This window comes from Buteo buteo, chromosome 1 (assembly GCF_964188355.1).
Source record: "Buteo buteo chromosome 1, bButBut1.hap1.1, whole genome shotgun sequence".
Taxonomy (NCBI): Eukaryota; Metazoa; Chordata; class Aves; order Accipitriformes; family Accipitridae; genus Buteo; species Buteo buteo.
In genome coordinates, this window is record NC_134171.1 from 53,966,449 (window position 1) to 53,992,391 (window position 25,943).

General features: G+C 42.8%; 1 protein-coding gene across 1 annotated transcript in view; it reads right to left on the reverse strand.

The window, feature by feature from the left end:
- UNC5C (unc-5 netrin receptor C) overlaps positions 1–25,943 on the reverse strand; it is a 262,862-nt gene that overhangs the window by 29,139 nt on the left and 207,780 nt on the right. The window contains exons 5-7 of the mRNA XM_075030825.1: positions 20,472–20,652; positions 18,204–18,371; positions 16,705–16,869 (exon numbers count right to left, since the gene is read on the reverse strand). Coding sequence (XP_074886926.1) covers positions 16,705–16,869; positions 18,204–18,371; positions 20,472–20,652 — 514 coding nt within the window. The remainder of the gene's footprint in view (positions 1–16,704; positions 16,870–18,203; positions 18,372–20,471; positions 20,653–25,943) is intronic.

The window sequence follows — 25,943 nt, forward strand, 5'->3', positions numbered from 1 at the left end:
TAAGCATAACAAACGTTATAGACTTAGTCTCATGAAGCAAATTCACTCTATGAAATAAAATAGTATGTCTTAGTGACACAGTGTCATAATATTGGTATTTAGTGGTTCATCATAACAAAAACCATGCTGTGCGTTTTTAAACTCCAGAAGCCTAATTTTTTTAATCAAATAAAAAGTCAGAAAAACCAAAAAGTCCATTTTCTAATGGAATGCCTGGAATACCAGGATGTATCTTTGAGTTTGCCTTTTTTTTTGAACTATAATGTGTCAAGACATTTTTACCTTCCATCCATTTCCATTTTAAAAAAATAAACTAGTGAAGCAGAGAATCAAACACTGACTTCTCATCACTGGCATTAACACATACATATTTGGATAAAAGCCAAAGCAAGCACAAGAAATAATGTGGTAATTTACTGAAAGGAACCCAGATTTATTAGAGCTGTCTTGTGAGAAAATGGCTATGATATTTCTACTAGCTGCTTATACCGTATCTTCAGCACTAATTCCAGGCTAATCTCTAGCATCATTATCCACTAGACTTTTTTTTCCAAAAGGTCTGACTACATGATCAAAATCTGATACGTTTCTATACAATGAAGAATCCCAGTTCTAGAGATAATGTAATGAAAAAAGAAAGTGAGAAACCAAATCAGACTTTTTTAGTACTCCATTTTTGTTAGTTTGAAACATGTGAAATAATTTTTATTTTATTTTCTTGCTCCCCATCTTCTAGCCATTTAAGCCAGGCTGCCCTGCAGCTGTAGAGGTGAGAGCTGGCAGATGTTGAAAGGGACTGATGAATTGCTGTAAGCTCCTAGCTATCATACCTTCAATGTACCAGCCTCAAAACATCACATTTTTTTTCCCCAGCAATTCAGGAAGCAGATCCCCGAGTTTCAGCGCAAAGAAAAGTTATCCCTCCACCACATTTTTTCCATTTGCTAAGGGCATTTTCATGAGAAGAGGGTTCATTCTCTCCAGTTTCTTTCTCTGAGGCAGCATCTTCTCCCATTTTCCTCGTGCGTAAGGGCTGTTATCATTCTGTGGCAACCTGCTGACAGAGAAACACTGCAACTGCTGTCAAGCAAGCAGCATGCCACTTACTCTGCCGAATAGGTTCCTCTTTGCCTAGTCACACAGAGCTGGTGTAACACTAAAGCTTGACCCAAGGAACAGCATCAAATTAGCACCCAGGAACGTAAAATCAAACATTAAACTTACAAGAAAATCCATATTCATTCTGCGTTCTCTGTTCAGTTGAAATAGGATAAATGAAACCTTAAAAAGAAAGAAATTAAACAAAAATGGGAACAAAATCAAATTAATGAGGAGAACAAAAAAGGGAAGCATGAAAAATGGTTTAATTAAAAAAAAGGAGGAAAAGAAACTGATGGCACTTTAAAATTCTGATACAGCACAGAATTATGATTTTGCATCCCCTGTCTCCTCCAGAGCCTTACTAAGAATTAATAAGCAGGCAGATTGAATTTCTAAGCCAAAATCGGTCTCGAGTCACTAACTTTGGAGTGCTTAAAGTCTTTCTTTTATTGAGCATAAACTCTAATGGATCTAATTTATTTCAGACATCAAGGGTCATTAGCATATGGAAAGTCTTTTTTCCCTATCCCTGCCATATGCTTTAATTCCCAGGACATGTTCGGTGAGGCTCTAAACAGTTTTTTTATTTAATTATAGTAGCTTGCTATTGATCCAATAGAGCTAAAGGAGACCTGTCGTCACTGGTCAGAGGTTAAATACCCGTTTGCCAAGCAGAGTCCATGCACAAAGCCCTCTCTCTGTATTCCCCTGGAATTATTTTATCCTGTCTTTAATACATGTTCAATAGGAATTCCTCAGGGAGCAGAGAATTTGTCAGCAAACAAGAAAGTGAGTGGCTTCTCTTTGAAATTATTACAAAATCAATAAGGCCCCTGGGGTCATAATATTATTTATTTGAAATCTTTGCAAGCACCATATATCGACTAAATCATAACACAATTTACAGCTGTATTTTGGAATGGATAAATAAGAGAGATCGTTTCCTTTGTCTTTCCTTTCTGCAGCTCCTACAGCACAGCACACTGGAGCTGCTTAGTTTGCACGAGTCCTATGAACTCGCGAAGCACCTCCCAGCTGCTTTCCGTCCATACGAAGTCCCATCCTGCTGGAAAGGTAAGTGACAAATCCAGAGTAAGTGGGGGAGTTGCTGTCAGGGACGGGATTAGAGTTGGTGTAAGACAGAAGGTACCTTTCCTCCATCACCTTCACTTCAGTGCTTTTGAAGGGAATTTCACCCCCTCTCCTTGGAGTGCACTGCAAGGAGCTTGCACAGCCGGGGACTCCCTGCAGGTGAAATGAAACTGGAAAATGCACTCCTGGTGCGTGCCTAATGCATAGGACCACATTACAGGCAGACCAGAGTAATAATCCCCAGCTCCCAGAAATGCTGAGTTTGGGTGCATGGCATCTGTTGTACTTCACATAGCTCTCCCTGCTTTGCTGCACTGCTTGCTAATGAAGATATAGTCTATCCCAATCACAGGTACAGACACACTTCCGCCCAAAGTTTCCAGACATTAACCATTGCATAAAGGCTACTTTAACTGAAATACCAGATGTATTGGGTTTGCGTGGCAAGGTTTTGGTAGCAGGGAGGTTACAGGGGTGGCTTCTGTGAGAAGCTGCTGGAAGCTTCCCCTATGTCCAATGGAGTCAATGCCAGCTGGGTCCAAGATGGACCCTCTGTTGGCCAAGGCTGAGCCCATCGGCGATTCTGGTAGCGCCTCTGGGATAACAGATTTAAGAAGCCAACCCTGCACAATTGCAGCGGGAAGAGAGGAGTGAGAATATGTGAGAGAAACAACCCTGCAGACACCCAGGTCAGTGAAGAAGGAGGGGGAGGAGATGCTCCAGGCACCGGAGCAGAGATTCCCCTGCAGCCCGTGGTGAAGACCATGGTGAGGCAGGCTGTCCCCCTGCAGCCAATGGGGGTCCACGGTGGAGCAAATATCCACCTGCAGCCGGGGGAGGACCCCATGCCGGAGCAGGTGGATGCCCAAAGGAGGCTGTGACCCTGTGGGAAGCCCGCACTGGAGCAGGTATTCTGACAGGACTTGTGACCCCATGGGGGACCCACACTGGAGCAGTCTGTGCCTGAAGTCCTGCACCTGTGGAAGGGACACATGCTTGAGCAGTTCGTGAAGGACAGCAGCCCATGGGAAGGACTCACGTTGGAGACGTTCATGGAGGACTGTCTCCCGTGGGAGAGACCTCACGCTGGAGCAGGGGACGAGTGAGGAGTCCTCCCCTTGAGGAGGATGAAGCGGCAGAGACAAGGTGTGATGAACTGACCCCAACCCCCATTCCCCGTCCCCCTGCACCATTGGGGGAAGGAGGTAGAGAAAATTGGGAGTAAAGTTAAGCCTGGAAAGAAGGGGTGGGGGTAGGGGTGGGGTAAGGTGGTTTAAGATTTGGGTTTATTTCTCATTACCCTTCTCTGATATGATTGGCAATAAATTAAACTAATTTTTCTCAAGTCGAGTCTGTTTTGCCTGTGATGGTAATTGCAGAGTGATCTTGCCCTGTGCTTACCTCGACCCATGAGCTTTTTGTTATATTTTCTCTCCCATGTCCAGCTAAGGAGGGGGAGTGATGGAGTGGCTTTGGTGGGCGCCTGGCATGCAGCCAAGGTCAACCTACCTCACCAGAGCAAGAAGAGCTGCTTTTTGATGGTGATGGGTTTTTTGAGGTATCATGGGGCAGACTATATTGCGTGTAATATCTATTTAAAACTTTATTTCACAGCAATGATTCTAGCCTTATAATTGCTTTTAGAAATATTATGTTCTTACATTCATTTATTTGGTTCTTTGAGGCAAGATCACCTATGTGTACTCTTAGCACACATACTCAATCTTTTGTAATAACTGCTTCCTACTTCTACCAGTGTACTCCAAGTATTGGCCATAAAAAGTCAGGTAAGCAGCTTCTGAGGGCTTGAGTGAGTGCTTAGCAAGTGTAGGCATGAATTTACAGTACCCTAGTTTCTCCCCACTTACTCCCCAGATGAATGCTGAGGCCCATATTTAGTCAACCTCAATTTCAGCTATAGCCTTATGGCCAATATTTCCTTTGGCGAGAAGTCTCTGGAGACTGAGAGGCAGCCAGCAGGAAATACAAGGCACAAGGACAAGGTGGAATTTAAGCTGGCTGCATCTCCAAACACCTTTTTGCCTCATACTCAAATCTACTGGGAAAGCTGGGGACGTCTCTCTGCACTTCATGTGCCCCAGCATGTTCTCAGTGGAGCCAGCTGGCATGGGGCAGCATGCATCTCCCTGCTCTGCATCGCCCATGAAGCTTGAACTCACCTGTGCAGTTGCAAAGGCTATTCCTCTCTCCATACATTGCATTTCAGCTGGTGAGTTTTGCATTCCAGGTTGTGACTCATTCCTGCCACATCTGAAGTGATCTAGCAACTGCCACTCAATGGGCACAAAGGACTGGATTAGCTGTCATATTATTGAAAGCATTCTCTCCTCCCAGGAAAATGGAAATCCAAATTCAAGTCTTTTCAGCAAAGTAAAGAAGTGTGGTCCTCAAATACTCTAAAAGAAATTTACCTCATTGAAACCTCTTCATAGACTCTGTCACAAATACTTATTTGCGTTTTACAAGTTTGCATAGATTCTTTTACTGACAACTACAGAGAGCATCCTTGCAGCTACATAAGAGTGACACCAGTTTCTTCAACAGAAATGTTTTGTGTATGTATTCAAAGGCACATCTGTTAAAACAGGAGAATGAGGTGAGGATACTGTTTCCTGCTTCCATTAGCCTCGCAAACCAACATGCTTACTAAAGTAAGCTTGATTTTATTCTCCTGTATGTGCTGCAAACTGAACCAAGCATCCAACTCCAGCCAACTGTTTCCATGCAAACATAGCCCAGCTTGCACAAGTGTCTGCAAGGACACATTTTCAGCCTGAAAAACATGTGGTTTTCACATAGAAGGAAGGCATGGACAAGGTGGAAAGGGTAAGGGCTGCTGAGTGAGATGCATTTGAGTCATGGCATGCCAATTTTTTGCTGAGGGCCAAGAATCACAGCTGACCAACCTGGCTGTGGATGGATAGGTGACCACTCATTCTCGGTGTAGAGTCCTTGTTGAGGTTATGGCACTACACAAGATATGCTGTGGTGGTCATACAACCCTGTTTTCTCACAGTATGTAGGCAGGCTTCCCTGGCTGAAGCTAGCAGATACCTTACCTTGGGTTGACTTTCAGCATCCCAGCCAAACTGGCAACCCTAGCCGTCCGCTAGTCAAATGCCAGCTCCATTTGCACTTGCAAATTAAACACATTTGTCAGAGATCACTCAAACGTGGCAACTACAGATGCCTTCTGCCATTTGGGCAGGACTTTTTAGAATAAAACTACTTTTAAACACCCCTTTGTCATGAAAGTGCTCTTCCAAAAGAAAGTGGACGTTGCAGTGGCAGCGGTAAGGGGAAGGCTTGCAGCCATGCTCTGGTGGTGGTGGCTGCGCAGGAGGTAGGATTATTGCTATGCTCCCAGCACAAGAGCACAGGTATTGCTTTAGAAAGTTGGCTTTCACGCTGTCCCTCTGACTACACCTTCAAACAATGAGAAAGGACATTTTCATCAGATAATGATGCAAACCTGCTGGGATTAGTAACGGAAATAATGAAGAATGACTTCCCTCCTCTCTTCAAAGTAACAGCAGTGAAAAGAGATATTTTTCTTTTTTTCTGTGTTTTTTTTTTTTTCCCCTCCTTGTATCAACAGCACTGCTTGGCAAATACCTGAGGGACTTCTAGCAGGATCATCAAAATTTTTAATGAGGGTGAATTTAGAAAGGTGCTGGTGGGTTTGACTCTGGGATGGCTGCTGGGGCTTCTGACTCACACTCAGAGCAGCTGGTTTCACAGTGAGCTACTTGCTTTGAGAAAAGTAATTTAAGCTTCTTCCTCCAGCTTGTTGGGAAATGTACATTTTCAAAGGGGCTTTTGATGTTTTGTTGTGTAACTTACTGCTGGATGAGTAAAATAGTAATAATCATACTTTACACTTGCATAGTGCCTCCTATTTGAGGCTCTCACAGGCTTACCAAAAGTTGGTATTTGTTTCCCTCATTTTACAAGTACCTCACCCTATGTCGTACCTGGAGAATCAGTTGGAGGCTTAGGTTAACTCACAGAAATTGCACCACTGTAATTGCATGGTAAATGCATTCATTAAAAAGCCTTTAATTAAGTTGATGTTTCTCCATGCATTCTACTTTATATTCCACTTTAGGCTTGTAAATACATTTTTTGTCCCTGTGGAAGTGCTTGTATTAAGTGCTAAAGGTGGGCTTTTTTTAACTAAAGTAATTATACTGGCACAAATCCTTTGTACAAATGCAGATGTATCATTATAAAGGTGCATTACGTAGGCATTGCCTACTCTCTTTCTATAAAGCATGTGAAGAGCAATTCAAGCACTTAATGATGTAACACACTGGGAAAAGTGGAGAAGGGTGAATATGTCAGGTTGTACTGGAAAGATAAACCAATCTGACGTTGGTATATAGAAAAGACTTCAGCAGGCTTTTTATCAATTTAGTTTAACTCAATTTCAGCATCAGTCACACTTGCACTGATTTGGGAAATTGTGATCATTTAACTAAATAGATTTTGAAGCTCATTTAATTAGTTTGGTGCAGTTTGGGAAGGCAGATGATCCCCAACATTGGAAGTCTAGCCTGAGCATTCTGGTCCCACATGTCTTGCTCTGACCTTCTGGAAACACATTTGTGCCAGAGGCCACAAGAAACACAACGGCAAGTCTCTGTAGATGAATGGCCTTCAGTGTATCTGCATGTGTAGGATCACCTGCCTTAGGGGATTAGCTTTGACAAATACGCAGGCTGACCCTTTTTACAGCATGAATTCATCTGCTGCAATTTTCCTTGGGAGGAGTAGATAAACCTTCTGCCAAATTCGGGAAAAATGAAGCATTTGGTAATGGAGAATCTCAGACCTATGAAAGATAACTGTGCAGAGATTATGGCACTGACTCCCTTGAGACTGAAACTGAAATAGAGTGTCACCAAAGAGTCACCAAAATAACTTTTCTAAGCTCTCTTTTTTCCGCTGGGGAAGAATATACCCTTCAGCATATTCATGGGCATATATACACATACATGGTGCTCAGACTGGGAACTCAGTATCATGACAATGGGCATCCTGAAATCCTGTGTTTGATTTTTACCTACAAAGCCCTGGGAATATACTGCCTTGGTCTGCGAACTGATATGTTTTAAAGACAGCTTTTATCTCTGTGGTATAAAACACTAGGTCACGACTTCATGCAGAGGGAATTTTGTAAGTGGCTCCCCTTTTTGGTCCTTAATAGATTTTGCTAGTTTTCTAGTCATGCTGAATTTGTATTAATGGATATCAATTTTAGGGTGAATTGATTGGATTATGAAAATATTTTACTCTGTTGCTTGCAGAAAATAAAATACTCACAAGACAGAAAAATTCATGGTTTTCCATTTGTATTTTCCCCAGCTACTTTCCCTCTTCCCAGCAAGTAACTGGGTAAGATGGTGGAGTAGCTGAAGGTGATCTTTCTGGGCACTTATTTACTAGGGCTTATAGAGTTTGGGTGATATTTACAAAAATATTTACAATTTTCCTGCTAAGAAATTGCTTTATACCATCAGCTGCTGAGGTCACAGTTAATGATACATATTTTGAGACTGTATCAAGGTCAGTGAGAGTTGGAGACATGCACTTCCACTTAATAAAGTGAAGATTGCATAAAGCACACCATAACTGCTTGTTCCTTTAATGCATCATATTTTAATCTGGCACCACTTGCTTCTAATCTATAAATGTTCTTTACTTTACCCTCTATGTAGCAGTTTCAAAAGGAGCTAAGGTCACGTAATTACGTGGCCCTTTTGAAAGCCTAGCCACATGACATGTCTCAATAACATCCTGTTGCAATGAACTCAACAGATTGAGCATAACATATTGTAACAGCACTTACCCCCCTTCTGGCTCCAAAGTCAATGCCCTTAAATTGCCTCCAAGAAAAGAAGGCGGCATGCATTCAACTGCTGCCTTTCTTTCTCTACTTTGATGGCTCTATCTAGTGTAGCGACACTGAAGTAGGACTAAGCTCTTGCTGGCAACAGGCTCTGAACCACAGAGCTATGATGGACAGATGAACAGAGACTAATTCTCACATGCAGATGCCTAAAATTTGAAGGAAGCGGTTCTTAGAGGATGTAAAGTAGGTATGTAGTGCATACATTGTGAAACGAGAGTTTCCAGAAACAACCCTTTGTTTCTCTGTGATACATACACGTCAGATGAGTTCCAGTATTTAATAACTCAAAGCCACCAAGCTGGTCATTTTTTCCATACCAGTCCCAAGCAACATGCACCCAATTGCTTCTGTTCTTAATTCCCATGATGAGGGCTTCTTTCAGCATTAATTCAGTTATCTTCCTCTTTTCCCCAGCTCAGAATTTTATTTAAAATCTTTGGCTTTTGCTTAAATTTTCTATAATCAGTCTCAGACTTGGAAATTATCCTGAAAAGTTTGAATAAAATTGGGTTAAGAACCCTAATATCTTTTTTAAATTTGGTTTTGTTTTGTTGATTTTTGAGTTCAATGGACCTCAATGGGTTAAAAAAAAAGTATATATTGCTCTTTCCAAATTCCAGGTTCTAGAAATTCAGCTTCTCTCCCTTTTCCTGTAAAATGCCATTCTCAATTCAAAGTCAGTCCAATTTCAGATTTTGTAAAACTCTGCACTTCTGGGAAGACACATGCAGCAATTCTGAATTCCATTATAAAAAGACATTTTTGAGACAAAGAAGAAAAAAGGCACATGCCCCTGCAGTGTTTGCAGTGCCGTGACTGTAGTAGTGACCTTCTATTACTAGTCCTGTTTCCATCTTACGCCTCCTTTTGCCTTACCTAGCTCACCATTACCTCTCAGCAATCCTACAGCTAGCACCAGCTTACTGAGTTTCTCTATTTTTAAAGGAAATTCTAGATGATCAATACAATGTGCAAAGGCTCAAAGCTTGCAAAAAACACTTTCAAAAAAGACTTTCAAGGGCTTTCAACATGTTAATTCAGATGCATTGCAATGCTATACGTTTCTGTCTAGTCCCTATGATGGACAAGCAGTCACATATTCTCATGTTAGGAGAAGGAATTTAGAAGACTTAATTTGACATTCAGGAGTTTTAAATTGTTCCGTGCAGGTCCCACTGTCCAGAGACTGCAACTGCACAAGCTTCCAGTACTTCCTTTTCTACAATGGGGCAGAGTTAATGGTACAAGAGGAACCTTGGAGTAAACCCCATGTTCTGACTGTTTAGTGTTAAGGTTTCATGTTCACTTAACATGTTGCTAATGCAAATTTACCACAGGAGAAATATTAACAATAATCTTTGAATTGTAATTGCTGTTAATTGTTTCTCTCTCCTGCTATTTCCCAGGAGCTCCAGCACATAAACAAGAAGATGTGATGTCTTATACCTTATTTGTGGTGGTTAAAAATTAAAAAAAAAAACAAAAAACAACACCAAACCAAAACAAAACCAAACAAAGTCCCTGGAGCTGCAAAAAACTCTCAGACAGAATGTGCCCAGCTTCTTCCTGTATTTGCTATTCTAAAGAAAGACCTTCATGTCTCCAGTAATGATGCTGAAGGTCAGATATGATATCAGGCATCCCAGAGATAATGCACAGTAATTTATTTTCCTTCTAACGGACTAATTATTGGCATGTTCAGGGTGGGCTAATAAACAGGGAGCTTGAGGTTTTGTGACTGATTATTTACTTGGGTATTATCTCAGATCTTTCCTGAGTGGGTAGGTTAAATGGGGAGCCTCTCTTGTTATGTCCTTGAACAGGAGTTTATAATATTCTATAATTAAGATTGCAACTATGTTTTCATTTTAAATTAGATTTCTGACATTTTGTTAACATTGCTAGAAAGGTCTTGCTGGAGTTTAAACAGGCATGTCATCTATATGGGAGTGAGGGAAGATGGAAGAGTAGGATAACTTGTTGCTAAAATTTGATGTGGATTAGAATAGGCAATTTTGACAAATCTTTTTTTGCAGTCTTCTACAGTTAAGGACTTTGACCTTTTGGCTAAATCTTATGTCAGTCTTTAGTATCTTAGAAGCACAGAACCTTAACATTGGGTTTGTTATGCATGTTTGACAGCAAAAGTAAACACATGTCTAACATTGCAATTTGCTAGATCATGTATTTGCAAATTCCAAGTTTGCAATGACTGAATGTTAAATAGACTTCCTGGGGTTTGCTTTGTTTTGCAGTTGTAGCAGGACAAGAGCAAACAGGTTACAGGGAGGGCTGAAATAAGGACATAGGGCAGCACTGAAAAGAGGACACATGGCAAATAGCTAGGTGAAGGAAGTGACAGCTGGAAGAGGATCTAGAAGAGGGGATTGAAACTGTTAGTAATGCTGGGGAAAAAAGGCTCATAGAAAGCACCAATTATCCACATGATTGTTCAGTGACAGGTACCAAAACCTCTGGCAGGCCTGTAAGCTTACAGGCAAGGTAACTTGTATTCCCTGGCTTATAACCTCAAAAATCCCAGAGACTCCAGAATCAGCTGATCAGCTCAATGTTCGTTTCCCAAACTACAGAAACTTCCTTCCCCAACATGCGTTTTCATTTAAGGATGCTGCCAATGTTTTAGTCCTTTCTGTAGAACACAGGTTTAGAAATAGAGAACACTTGAGTTTTACTCCTGATTCTGTCACTGACTCCCTAATGAGCCTTGGGCTGCTCACGTAACCTTGCTCTGCCTGTCACCCTGCCAGGAAAGCAAAAGTCATGAAATATACCCACCTTTGTACATGGTAAGGAAAATATAAACACTCATTATTGTCACTGTATGGGTTGGGTTTTTTTCTACAATGAAGTTAATGTGTCAGTTAGACCTTATTGTAAGCTTTGCCTTTTTCTTTCATCTGTCTGCATAACTTTTGGGTTTTGTTTTGTTTTGTTTTTAATGTGCAGAGGAATAAGGGAAGAATAAAAGAAAAAAACCAAGGGAATTAAGAAGAATGAAAATTACAAATGGACAAGGTTGGGGTTTTTGTCCTCTCTGCATGCCTATAATATTTTTTAATTAGTTCAGATTTTTGAGAACAGCCTAGAGATCTTAGAGCACTTGCCTTTCATTAAAATTAATGTGGAGGTAGCTCTTTCTGAACTGACAGGGGTAAGACACAGTGATTTCAGTGTCCTGGGTTCTGCTCGTGGCTCTGCACTTCTATTTTCTCAATGCTTTTGTCTGCTTCAAGCAGTAGGTTTTCTAGGCAAGAGCTCTCAGTTGCAGAGGGCCTACCAGGCTGTGGACGCTTCTCAGCTGGGGATTTCTCATGTCACTACAATAAAAATAAAGATGAGTCGTAATTCTGAGATGTGTGCATAAACTCCCTCGGCTGCTACACCATTACATAGTAGTGGGGTTGAGAACAGAATGACACATCTCTTTACTCATATCAAATAACAATATTACAGAAAACTTCCTCTAGGAACAGATGAGATGCATTCTTCAAATGAATGAAACCCGCCCTGCAAGGGCTTAGCGAAACAGGCCAGGTGGCTATATCATTAGGCTGACAGACTGAACATATTAGAAGTTCTCTCTTGACCCACATGCTCTTAATAAAAGGGTTTATTTCATTCCTCTACACACACAGGCTTCTGTTGCAGTCTCCCTTGAGAGAGCTTTGCTTACCTTCTGGAGTCTGGAAAACATTCCCCTGCTCTTTGCACACTAATCTGCTCTGGAGGACCAGAGGTCTTCATCAAACTGCTCTGCCCTGTAATTCTTCCCTGAATGCCTGCTTTCAAAACAAGCCAAAAAGGGAAACGAATGCTTATTCCATCAGAGGTTCTGGCATGTTATGTTAAACAAGCCGGGCATGTGCAGAATATATATGTTTTGGGAAGAAAGAGATGTTAGTATCAGGTTAACCTTGCTTTCTACTCAAGATCTGTGTATAAACAGGCATGAGACTGGAAAAGGGCAGCAGTTAACCATTTTGTGCACAAGCATGACAAACTGCATCTTCTCACTCGCTTAGGCACTATCTTTGTAAGAGGGAACCTTATGAACTTCATACTGCCTTTCAGACGAGGATTTCAAAGTGCTCAGCAAATACAGATTTGCCGACATCATTTCACATCAATTCACTCTTGACTAGAAGGCAACCTTTTTTTAACAAGGAATGGAATTACTAGTCTGATAATAACATCTTCACCATGGTATAGGTGCCTTTTTCTCAAGTGGTGTATCTATTTGAATTTCCAAGTAGTTAAGCTACATGCAGGGAGAGAACCAAAGTGACCCGAGAGTTAGTCCAGATGACGGATGAAGATCTTATGAATATTTTCTTCCATTCTTTAGCAACAGTAGCACGTTTCAGTCTTTTCATGCGCATTTATTTAAATCCAAGCAACAAAGGAAAAGTCCACACTGGATCTGATGACACTTGGCAATGATTCACAAGTGGAAATTTCCTTTTGGCCCTATTCAATGATGGATTTGTATTCCATATTGTTAGACTGTATAAAGCAAACAGGTTTTACTACAAAGAGCAACAGTACTATTTTTGTAACTATATAATCTATAGTCCTCAAGCGACAACATGTGCTTCAGTATTACCTTGCTGCTGTAAGATAGCTAGCCCTGTGTTTTGGAAAAAATTGAAAGCACAACTTAGCCAGCCTTTTATGGAAAGCCACAGTGGTCTACTAAAGCCAAGAGTGAGCTGAAGAAGGAGCACTGGTTGTCTTCCTCTGACTGTGCTAGTGCCAACCCTGCGTATCACAGGCATGATTTCAGAAAAGACCAACAGCTTTGCCAGCATGCACAGGCACCAACCTCACGCCTATGGACTTTCTGTACTAATTTATTCAGGACAGGGACAATACAGATCTGAACACTGTCACTTCAGTTCCTCAACAGAAAAGACACAGGTGACATGCTGTGAGCATGACAGTTGCACGTCATGACTCGTGTAATATGCCTTTAACATAACCGTGCAACACAGCTAACTCTCTTCATAGGTTGCCCAACACTTCCTGATTACCAGCAGCATTTTACACATAACGCAAAGCAGAATTCGGCCCGCCAGGGATTTTTGGCGTCTGTTTGGTACCACACACATGATCTCGCAGTCATTCCAGACTGGGCCCAGCAAAGCACTTCCCCTTGTACGTTGCTTTAAACATATTTGTGATCTAGTGAAGGGAACTACTTGTGCTGAAGTTGAGCCAGCAGTGGAGTGCTTCGCTTTCTTGGTTCCCACACAGAACACCCACCAAAGTCATTAGGTGGGATGAGTGGAGGGCTAATTGCAGTGTTTCAGTTTATAGAGATCCCCTGTGAGATGCAGTGCGTGCCTTTAAAAGTGTTGTTCCTTGCACTGAAGTATTTACCATAGTACTCATACTTCAAATGGGAAATAATGCAACTTTGGAGGCAATAATGCAACTAGTGTGGGTGGTAACCAGCCAATTCTTCTTACACCTACAGCATATTTTGTTCCGGAAGATCATATTAATGCTATTATGGGAATTATGAAATTGTTATAATGGGACCTGCTAGGCAATATTGTGTATCTGGAAACTTAAAATAGCAATGACCGTCCTGAATTTTCACTACAGCTGCTTTTCTTCTTCAATTCAGCCTGCTGTCTCTCTGCAGGCTCTCTAGTTTAATGACTGTTCATCCTTTCATGTTAACAGAAAAATACTAACTACTGGATAAGGGAGCGTATGTGTGTACTAGCAAGATCATTAGTCTGAATAAATGTGACAGCAGAGTTGCACGAGAAATGCCACAGTTAGTGGTAAGCACAAACTAGAGCTTTGGGTGTAAAATACTGTAATTACAAGGGATGGAGAAAGCTCCACAGTTTTCATCCCCACAGAAATCAATAGTGGTGCAGACTGTTGCTCTTTGCTGGAGCACGGGCAGTCTGATGAAAGAGCTTATTGATTTATCCAGCTGATGTCACTGAAGTGAATAATAGACTGGAAGAGAAAGGGCTTGTAAATTAGACTCACTCAATCCAACATTTTCCAGGATATCTTTTATGTACAGCTATATAGAGATATATATTTACAAGTGAGTTTTTTTCAAAGCAACATCCTAATGACTCCTGGCAAGAAGGTCCGTCTACTAATTCTTTGACCTCAACTATGCCCATGGTGCCAAAGTCAACCTTCAAGCTCTCACTAAAGACGTACACTAAGGAGGAAGCACCAGGGCACCTAGGAGCAGGATTTGGCTATGGTGCAGGTAAGCAGCCGGCCAACACATTTCCCAGAGGGCTACAGCCACAGAGGAAAGGCGGCTGTGGCTCCCTCCATGCCACCGTGCCATGCCAGACCCACTGGCATGAAGGCGTTGGAGAAGTCTGCTGTGGATCCACAGGTCTCCAGGCTAGGAGAAATGTCAGTTCCAGGCCAGTCCCCACCAGCCTCAAATAATGTGGAAAGAGGCATGGTGTTTTAGGAATGAAAGGAGTCCTGTGTTTCCTCCTAGCTCAGCAGGAAGATTTGCTATGAATCTGGATCCACGCTGGTAAAAATGTAAGTGTTCAGATTGGTTTTGCATAAACTGAGAAGGAGAAATAAAGAAAAAGAGAGAGGGAGAGAGAGAGCAGCAGGCACACTGCCACCAAGTACGGCAAATCAATCTTCTCAGCAGTGATGGATCAGGGAGCAGGACTGCAAGTTTTACAGGTATATGAAACCCCGCGAGTATAAAGACACCATTAAAACACTGCCATTAAATTCCAACACTGAAGGATTATCACAGCCCCTGAAGCCAAGCAGGTCAATATGTGACTGTATATTTTTCATTACCATTTTTTATACACATATATATGAAACAGAATAGGATTCACAACAGCCTCACCCTCTCTCCCGCTGAAGACCTCTGCTTTATAATCAGCATCCGCTTTCACAAATAAAATGCAATATACCATCAACAGATAAATGAGATCCCTACAGGGCTTTTATTCTGCTGTACCATTATATCTACTTTTCCACAAGATTTCTGCTTAAATGGCTCTCTTTATGCACATACACAGAGATGACATACACCTGTCTAAATATAATCTGATAGTGAAGAGCTCTTCTATATGGGGAAATGTATCTTTTCTTCCTAATTTCCCATAATGACTTATTCACACTGCTGGAGCTAGGGGTATGTTAGCTTCCCCACTATAAAAGTCACCAAGGTGTTATACAGTCAGACGTGGCTGGATTTTTATTTTTTTTTCTACCTTTAGAAAAAAAAAAAGAGAGGAGCTCTGAATCTCACTTTCTGTCTTCCCCATAAAAACAAACGTTTTGAGGAATTACAGCTTTATAGGCTGCTGACATTGAGTAATAGTTTTTAACGTGATGAAAGTGTTTGTGCAAGCCACACTGAAGCAGCCTTTTTTCTAAATCTGGGAAACTTCAGAGCAAATGGCCATGCTGTGCCATAGAGTAGCTCAGAGATCGCTGCCAGCACAGTAGCCACCTATATGGCACTTTTTCAAGAAGTAGACCTATTTATTAGCTAGTAGTGTCACTTTTCTGTCATTGTGACTATTTCAGTCAAAGGTAACCTGCCTCAGAGAATAAAAATTCCTGACTCCTTTTTCATGAGAGACCTCAAAAGCATTTTATGATCTGGACACATAGATACCAGACAGTTACAACCACAAGGCTTTGGGCAATGGAGAGCTGAGGCTTGACAGAGAAATACTGCAGAGACAGGATGAAGGAACAGGAGGTGTATGTGAGGATTTTGGCTCAGGTTATTGTGCTAACAAAATGTGAAAGGAAGTTTCAATGCACCAGCAAAACAGAGAAGACCTCATTTTTGAGAGCTGATGGGGTGCAGAGAAGACTAATTGTTCATCAGCATATGTCAGAATCACACTAAAAGCCTACTTATTTTTACTTCTCGCTCTTATTAGTCACAAAGGCACGATCATGGCGTGAATAGGTGCAGGCAGAATAGACTTCAGTGATAGACCTGATCTTCATGAGGCTGCAGCATGCTGATAACTATATAGGAAGTTTGCACAGCCACTAAATAGATGCAGGGTACCTCTTTGTACTACAGGGCACCTCAAATTGAAAAAGGGGCATAACTATTATATGTAGAAACACATGCATCCACCATTCCTGACAGTAAGAAGCCATAAGCTGATCTGCTTTGCCAAGTTTACTCTTTTGGAAATGCTGGCTTTGCCCTAAACCCTCTGCTTTTCATTTGCATTGCCATAAGAGTCACTGCCAGGCTTCCCTGGACATAGGCTGAGCCGGTATTAGAGCGAAGGACTGTTTGGAGGAGAGGGCAGGGAGGAGAGGGCTCTGTTATGAGACTTTCTAATTCTTCACTGCTCAACTTCATAAACCTCAGACGGCATTACATTCATCTTCAGGGAAGAAGAGTGAGGCGTCCAGACTGGTGAGAACTGGATTAACTCATTTCTCCATCCTACAAGTGATTCTGTGACTTTAGGTCGTTGATGCTGATCTGCAGCTCTTGCAGGTTTTCCTGCGGCCACATACATCCCCGATCCCGGAGGCATCACAGCGGCACTTACCCTGCATGCAGAGCCCATCGGTGCAGTTCTTGGACTGCAGCACCAGCCCCTCGCAGTCCTTTCCCCCGTTCTTCGGCGCCGGGGCTGTGCACTCCCTCCGGCGCCAGTGGGTGCACTCCGTGCCACAGGTGGACCACTTGCTCCAGGACGTCCACTTGCCATCCACTGAGACAAAGAAAGGACACGACTTGTTATGGGGTACATAAAAGCGAGACCAAGCTGGAGCGATGCAATTCTCGGCACAAGCTAGCCTGCAACTCCTGGCCATTCCTGGCAAGGCAGAAAGATTGTCAGTCTGATCTTCTTAAAAAGAGTCAGTCTGCTCTTCAAAGTTCTATTTCTGGCCTGTCGATGCACATTCACTCTCCCTTTCCTTTCTCTCTGCGCCGGCCCCATTTCTGCTCTTTCCTCCCCTTTCTATAAACTTGTCAGCAGTTTATCTGTGCTCAATGTGTACAAGAAAATGAGCGACAAGTCAGGAATCTGTGGTTTTGGGGGTTTTTTTTGGCATTTTTTAACAAAGAGGTTAAAGTTAAGGAAGTTAAGCTTGGCCAGAAATTCTTCTTTAGTAGGAAGATATTTGATGTTAAATATTTTCTATTAAAAGATATATCTAGAGGCACCAAACTATTTCACATGAGCAGAATCGAGAACGTGTTTAGCACATTTCAAAATCCCACAAATGATTTTCAAAAGCACTAAATTGAACAGCTGAAGAACAAACTATGAAATTGTTCTAGTGACACAGCCTAAGCCAGGAGTCAGTCACTTGGAATACCGACCAGAGATGAAATTTCAGCTCATCAAGTTCCACCCACCACTAAGACCCAGAGTTGGATGGCCAAGCTTCACAAGATGAAAATGACCTTACTGCCATCGATTTGAGTGGGACTGCAGAGGTAGGAAAGCATTGGACAATAGGACAGATGGCAGAACTTTTGTCACAAAAAAAGCCACCAACTACCTTGCATGAGACAATTTTGTATTTCTCAGAAGTTTACATTTAAATACCTTTTAAAGGCATGGATACACATATCTTTCCAGTATAAACATCTTTGTATTTGAAGTCAAGTAAACACGTGCCTCAATTTTAACATCCACACCCCAGACGCTTCACCTGCTCTGACAGCTGGACTGAAGAGATGCTGCAAATATATTTACATCATAGTTGCTTTCTATATTCAAATTCCAATCCTTTTCCAGAGCTTTCAACATTTATCTCCCACAATTGAAGTTCTGAATGTTCCCCAAATCCCCTGAATTACCAGGGTTGAGACACCGGTGCAAGCTGTGTGCAAAAGTAAGGCTGAATCCCTTGCTGCTTGGTATGATGTAAATGATGATTTTATCTACTTACGCAATACAATTTCATATTCATTCACTGAAATGTTGGATTTATTAATAAAGAGAAGGAGGCTTTTGTAACTAATAGAGTTCTCCTGAAATGACTGGTGACAGACAAACTGTTTATCTAGGGCTATGTACTGTTCATACTGAACCTGGACACAGAGTGGTGCAAGCTATTTTCTGAACGCTCTGGCCCTCGCAGAAGGCACCACCGTTGAGTGGGGCAGGATTGGTGCAGGTCCTTGTACGCTTCTGAAAGCCTCTCCCGCATCTGCTGTTACACACTGACCACTCAGTCCAGGTAGACCAGCCTCCATTCACTGAAAAGCAAGAGAGAAAGTGTATGATAGTATAGGCAAGCCACCCTGGTCATCCCAAAGGTACCTCTGGCTCTGTGTCATGCTGCCTCCAACAGGAGTCACAAGTGACGGCTGGGAAGAGCACGAGAAGCAACACTGAACAGACACAAACCCATGTCTCCAACGTACTGAATGTACAGCATGCCAGAAGTCATTGTACAAGTCGAAGAAATGCTGACGCTGAATGACAAATACCATTTGATGACTATTAGGGCTGGCCGGTGACCCGCCTTCTCCTGACAACCGACCTGACCCAGGACTAAGGCGTTTGTAGGGCCAAAATCCCTGTGGGTTCAGAGACCACCCACAGCTCCGCCAGCCAGAAGCCTGCGCTCTGACAGCTGCACCATTTTCCAAAGGGAGGTACCCTGCACTCCAGCTCATTCTTGGATGTAACCATCATCTATACATGCTGAAAGACCCCTGTCCTTTGATTACAAATTGATAATTTTCTTTCCTTTTCTTTCCAGAAGGTGATTTCAGGATGTCAGGACAATTTCACTCACCCCTCTGTGGACATAGCCGGTGCATATGAATGTCCCAGCACTTCCATAGCATATATTTAAGCTGTCCAGAGTCAACTCACACTAAATACATTTTTACTATTGAACTTTGGGAAGATATTTATGCTGACTCTCTTTGTCACCCACCTCAGTTTCTGGGATAGAGAGATGGATGAAGAAAGAGCTGTGGTGGTCTATATAATAATGTCATCACCAGGATATGGATAACACACTAACTGCTCAGATTCCCTAAACCCAAATGTTTGTGATATGATACAACCCTTAAGCAGCTCTGGCAGCAAACCCCATAAAAATGGCTGTTCTCCTACATATGTCTCTTGACTGCACTGTTGAAAAAAATGCTGTATATGTATGAGGAAGAGTTGCAGTATGCCTGCATTTTTTTGTTTCTGCATTCATCACAGTTACAAAACACAGTGCTCTTGCATGGTCCATCCCTCAATATCACAAACACTGCTAATCAACTCAATTCAGTCGGTTTTCTATAAAAACTGAACTAAAAGGCCCTCATTGTAACTTCAGGGAAGCAACTGCTTACAATTAAATCTAACTGCTACCCTGAATATGAAATGAATATTAGGGATAATCATAGGGATTTTTTCCTACTTGTCTATCCTATAATTAAGCTGATTGTAAGCAACACCAGGACAGTCAGCTGGCATGTCGTCAGAGCAGGTTTTGTTCTGATGGATACCCCTGCCTGGGACGCATTGGGGCAGTAACTTTGCAGGGGCAAAGGCTTGAACTGGTGGGGCAGAGCTGCAGCGCAACGCAGGCTGGAAGAGACTTCAGGAGGGCATCTCATCTGACCCCTCCCCAGCCAAAGCACAGCCAGCCTCAATATTATATCAGGACTGTGGATGCAGACACAGAGTAATGTTATCCCACGCTTTGTATTCCCTCGATGTTTATTTTTAAGCTAGGTTGTGTGCCTATGAACTGCATTCCCAGAATGCTTTGCTACTTTGCCCCTGACATCAGAGTATGTTTTGGTAGTAGACACCAAAAATAAATTTATTAAAAGAGATGTAAGAAGATGGAAGATTCTGCTGAACTCTGACACTCTTACCAGTATCTGGAAGCACAAACTTCCTTTTGGTTTTACTCTTATTTCTGAAAAGCATCACTAAGAATGTGAAATGCGTTGGTAGAAAGCAATGTCTTGGACAGTCCTGCTGGAGCAAGTGCCCTAATGGCTCCTTGCTGCATCCAGCCGGCATGTGTAATGGAAAGGGGAGCAACTGCCTTGTCTTCAGTGAGGCAGCTGGCTGCTTGCGTAGGTGCCTGTTCCTCCTTTAATGCCATTGTCTGTCACCGATAAGCCAAGCCATCAGGCCCGTACTTCCGAGTGTTTTCAGTAATGAACCCTTACTGAAGTCCCTGCATATGGCTGCAAGTCAACAGGCAGCACAGGCGGCCCAGCCTGGACACTGCCTGCACTAAGAGTTGCATACAGGCATTTTGCATCCCCCTCCCGCCCCACCTCTCGCTTTGAGTGCGCATCCATCCACATGCAGTGGGACAAGGCATCACTTACCATAGACAATTACAGTCGCTGTGGTGCTTTTCCTTTTGGCCACAATGTTTTTTGCGACACAAGTGTAATTGGCCGTGTCAGAAAGCCGGGCTTGCTTGATGATCAGGTTGTGATCGATGGTGATGTAAAAATTTCGGTCTTCCACAGGATCAATCACCTCTTCGTTCTTCAGCCACTCAACCTTGGGGTTTCAAAGGGGCAAAGGGAAGGCAGTTAGTCAGCACCAGGTCACACCACAACGGTCACAGTATGTGTGAGTACATTGCTCATCCCAGAAAGTGTTACGAGTCAAGGCACATCAAGAAGGACTCACCTGAGGCACACTGCCAAATGAAATAAAACAGGATGGCAGAAATGTGGGAGAACACCCTTCACACCCACCCCTTCCTTCAGGTCCCCTTCCCTCCCACCCTTCCACACAACAGCTGTCTTGCCTTGCCTTGAAAATATCAATGCATTTTCAAAGACTGCCAGCTACTGCACAGAGACAAATAGCTGTTCTATGCTTTCAGAGTCTGAGGCAAGGGATAAGGAAGGGGTGATACCTTGGGACCATATCTACAAACAGAAAATTCCCTTACAACATCAAAAACCCTAAACCAGCAGAGATCTCACCCATTCTTTTGTACATCTTGTCTAATTAGGCAGCTAATAATGCAGTAACCTTGTACGCACCTGACCTGGGTCTAACACAATGAGGCCCTACACCAGAGTAGATCACACTAACAAATTACAAACATGCCAATGTTTTTAAGCACACATGCACTCACATGTACATGCATGTTACCATTTTGCTGCAATCAGGATTAAACAAAATAGAGACCAAGGAAATAGGGAATCACAAAGACTACATCAGTGCTTATTTTTCCCTTTTCTTTATGTAAGCTATATTTTATTTTAATAAAGCGTAATTTCCTTGGTTACACAGAAAATATTTTCATATGTGATTTTTAATCTAGACAATGTTCTCTTTATTGCCTTCCTAAAGAAACACTGTATTATATCCCAGCTGACTGCTGCGAGCCACTCTAATATAATTTGGCTGCAAATCTGGTAGCTTGTTTTCATTTGAACCGAGCGTGCTCTGAAGGACTGGACTGGGGCCCTGGATGGATCAAAGCTGGGCCTTGATGTCACTGGATCACTTCAGCTCGTGCCCAGGATTTAATTAAAGGAAGAAAAACATAAACACAATCGACCTGCCGGACCTGCGAGGTGCTAACTGCCAAGACCTGCTCTTACAAACCCCACTTTTCCAAAGACATTAGAGAAACTGCCTGAGCATCAACATACCCCCAAACCAACAGAGAACCTGTTCCCGCTGAGACAGCCGTACAGACTGCCCCAAGCTGTGGGGAGAAACCCAATGGCCTCTCCCGGTCTTAAACACAGAGGGCTCAATTCATTCCCAGACACAGCCGGTCCAATGCTGCAAGACCAGCGCTGGTGGACGTGGGCTTAGCTTCAAGCTGCCCACTGCCCACTCCCCATCTTTACCCTTACTTTAAGCAGCTCCAGCTCCGCTACCCCAGTTTGGGTGGGTGTGCATCAGACGTGAGCTGCTTCCAAAGATGTACACCTTAGTGAATGTAAAGGCACTGCCCCGGGGAAGGCTTGATTTAAACCCTCCTCTCCCACAGCAGATCACTGCAGTATGTGGTAGCCTCACAACTATCAATACCGTATAGCTTAAAATTAATGGTGCAAAAAGAGCTGTGGAAATGGATACGTGTGTCTGCGAGGACCAGGGCAGGAAGAAAAACGACATAAAACTTTGGAGGCTGTGTTTCTGTCACTACAACATTCATGTTTTACCACGGAAGACACAAGCTCTTAGTCAATGACTAAAATTGTTCTTCCTCCTTTCTTGAATCATAATGGGTACCAGGTATAATCAAGACCTGTTCAGAATCAGATTCCTGTTCAGTCAATGACAATATTCAGCTCCTTCCTCACCCACAGGTCAAGTCTACATGCATCCCAGACTGTAAAACCTCTCTTCCAGTGGTAGGCTGCCACTTAAGCCCTGCCTCTCACACAAAATATCTTTCTTGGGTTTTAATATCGTTACTTATTTCTGGGATGGACCACAGACTTGTGTCAGGACTCTAAAAGATGCTACACGTGCTGCCACAGCTGTGTACCACCTTCAAATACACCTGCACTTTTCCTGTGCTCTGCGCATTGAGGACATCAGGACGTCAGTGAGGACAGGACAACAGTCATCCAGTGGTCGAAGGCTCATCCCAGAATGTTTCTGGTATGCCCATCCAAGCACATACACTAGCTGTCCTGGGCACTAAGCAAGGCTCCATGCTCAAGCATGTGGTTCTCTTTTTCCAGTACTATGCAACACTTTCTCTCTCCACAAAAACACACACATGCATATTCAGTCTGAGTCTCAGCTGATTAGACAAAATTAAAGCTATGAGCATTAAATTCCCTTTCATCCCTGCAAAAACACTGAAGATGATATGAAAACAGGAGTTGCCAATATCACACAAAAAAAAAGATATTCTGTATAATTCAGTATACAGCCTCTGGCTCTTCAACAAATCTCTTAGGAAAAAGATCCTTTTCACCTAATGGCTCACAGAATTTGCTAACGATAAAACATTAAGTTTGCAGGATGTCTTTTTTTCTGAAAAAACCTGTTTTGCCAGGACATTGGTACTGCCTGTGCATGTCTAAACTCCATCTCTTTTATAAGATGCATCTTTAACATGTCTAATTCAGTCTTCTTCTGGCATCCTGTTTTTTATGATGTCATGAGTCTGTTCATGTAGCAAATGGTAACGTCACCAAATCTGAAGGGGGAAACTGATTTGACAAAAGACAGGAGTCTCCTTTCATATACATTTTAGCCATCAGTAGAGCAACATGAAGAGCACACCCCTCCAGTGGACGTGTTTTCTCCCTCAGTCCTTGCAGAAATGATAACTAATTAAACACACTACAAAATGTAAATGAGACTTTTGTCAGTACTTATTTTCAGTTACTAATGGCTTCATTTTTCTGGTGCAGGTGACTGCAGTGCTCTGCACCACCAAACCTTAGATTTATATTTTTGAGGTAACCAGAATAGGTGGGATTGGAGCAGGGCTGTTCTATCATGTAAGTAGGAAGAGATCAGGTGTCAAACACAAAAGAGAAGAGAACAAAGCAGAATGAGACAGTGTGATTTATGAATGACAGGTATGCAAACTGTTATTACAGAAGTTAAAAGCAACGATCTCTTTTGATGCCATGTCATTCCCCAAGGTGCAGCCCCCTCGCTGAAGTAGGCTGTTAATCCAGTCAATGAAGAAACTTATCCTGAATTTAATTCCGCTGCCTGAATAATAGTGACTGGTGCCCGGGGAAAACCGCCATGCTTGCAACAAGGCTGGCAGATGGAACACTAGACATTTATGTGCCAGAGACCTGCACCCTTCTAGGCGAGTGGCATTTCAAAGTGCACAAGATGCCTGTCTTCAGGGTCATACCAAATCACGCCCTCATGGCTCCATTTTTCAACTCTCTGGAGAAGACATTTCTAGAGTAGATGTTTGCTGTTGCCTAAATATTGAGGATGTATATTTACTGGCTATAGTCACAATAATTCTTGAACAGGTAGCTAGCTCTATTTATTCAATTAAATCAGGCACATCCCTCCAACTGTTATTAATAAATGTATGGATGGTTGTGCATATATGTAGAAAAAGCCTGGGCATCAGTTTTTCCTTATCATAACAGAAATAATTTAATTGGCAACAAAACTGCCATGAAGTGTGGGGTAAGTGTTCCCTTGTGGAGATGACAGTGATGGAAAATTACAACAAAGTGCAACTGTTTTTTCTTACATACCAGGCCCGTGGAACAAAGCAGGCATGAAATCCCCATTTCATTTTTTTTTTGGTTTTCCACTCAAGGCATTTTTGTTATATTTTTGCAAACTGACTAGCCAGAAAAGGCCCCTCTGTAAAGGTATGAGTGCAGTGAATGAAATCCTGACCCACAGCAACTGTGGATGCTGAGAAGCTGGAGCACACCTGAAGTCAGCTACCTTTTGGTCAGAGCTCTTTAGTGCTCAGGATGCAATTTGGGGAGCAGTGAGGCACATGGCTCCTACCAGCTGTGCTGGATCTGCACGTCCAGTGCTGCTAACATGCTGGCAAGCCTGTCATGAGTCTGAGCCCTCCCCGTAATCAGCTGAGGAACCACACGATCCAAGGCGGCTGTAATTTAGAGCAACATACCTTGTAGCATCTTTTCTGTCATCCCACTCCCCGGTGAGAGACAGATGTGTTGTCTCTAATTATTCACTGATTGGTATCGGGAGATACATTAACATAATTGGCACATTTGTTCTAATTAACAGAGGGAACCTGCCACATGCCACCCAACATGAAAAGTGAGACCATCGGCAATAACAGAAAACCTGCAATCACCACCCCAGCTATACCTTGGAGCTGCAGCCAGATCTGTGCTGCTGCAGGGTGTTTCCAGCAGCAGCCTGAAATAAGGCAGCACACGCAGAGACTAAGACTTGCAAAGCCGGGCCAGGCTTCTGTGCAGACTAAATGAACACAGGGAACATAAATCACAGAAGCGATTACATACGCAGGAAAACCTATTACAGAAGCTAATTGCTGACACAAATTTAGCCATACAAGTTACTAGCATTACTAGACACTTAAAACTCTTGGCACACTTGCATATGCATGACTGTTTTAGAAACTAGTAGAGCAGAAGCACATCTGCTCCAAAAGAAAACCAAGAATGGAAACGGGATAAGAGCTCATCCAGGTCCTCCCCTCCTGATCATATGAGTCGTTCTTTACACCTCTCACAATCTCAAGAGGAAAGCCAGCAGGGTGTGAGTTCTGGATCCTGGTCTCTCATTGCCTCCTCTGCACCAACCTGCCCTAGAGTCATCTTCAGAGTGGGGAGCATCTGCCAAAAACAGCAAACCTTCTACCTTCTCGACACAGGCAAAGCCGTCCGGTGCAATTCTCCAGAAGAAACAAGATGCAAACAGCTGGGAGCAGCAAGAGATTTCCCTTGATAAAAGGCAATTCAGCATTCTGGGAGGTGAGACCATTGCACCCCTGCCTTCCCCATGCCTGGCTGACAGGGCAGGATTGCTTTCCATCTGGTGCCCTGACTGTGCCGGCATTGCGGCTGGTGTTCTCCGCAGCCGTGCCGACCAGTCATGGTGGCACCACTTGCCTTGCCGCAGTCCCTGCTGAGCTTACATCGCCTCCAACAGCCACAGGGAAATCACAGCTCCCCTGCTTCACCTGAATTGTAACAACAGACACACATCCCATATCATATTGATAGTAAGGGCACACATACACACGCCAGTAAGAATAAAACATTTGTGAAGCTAACTACTGATTTGGACACAGTACAAGACGCCCTAGTGAGACTGAGAAAACTTCAGCAGTTTTCATACGGGCTATTGAGCCAGCAGCTATTTCAAGTACC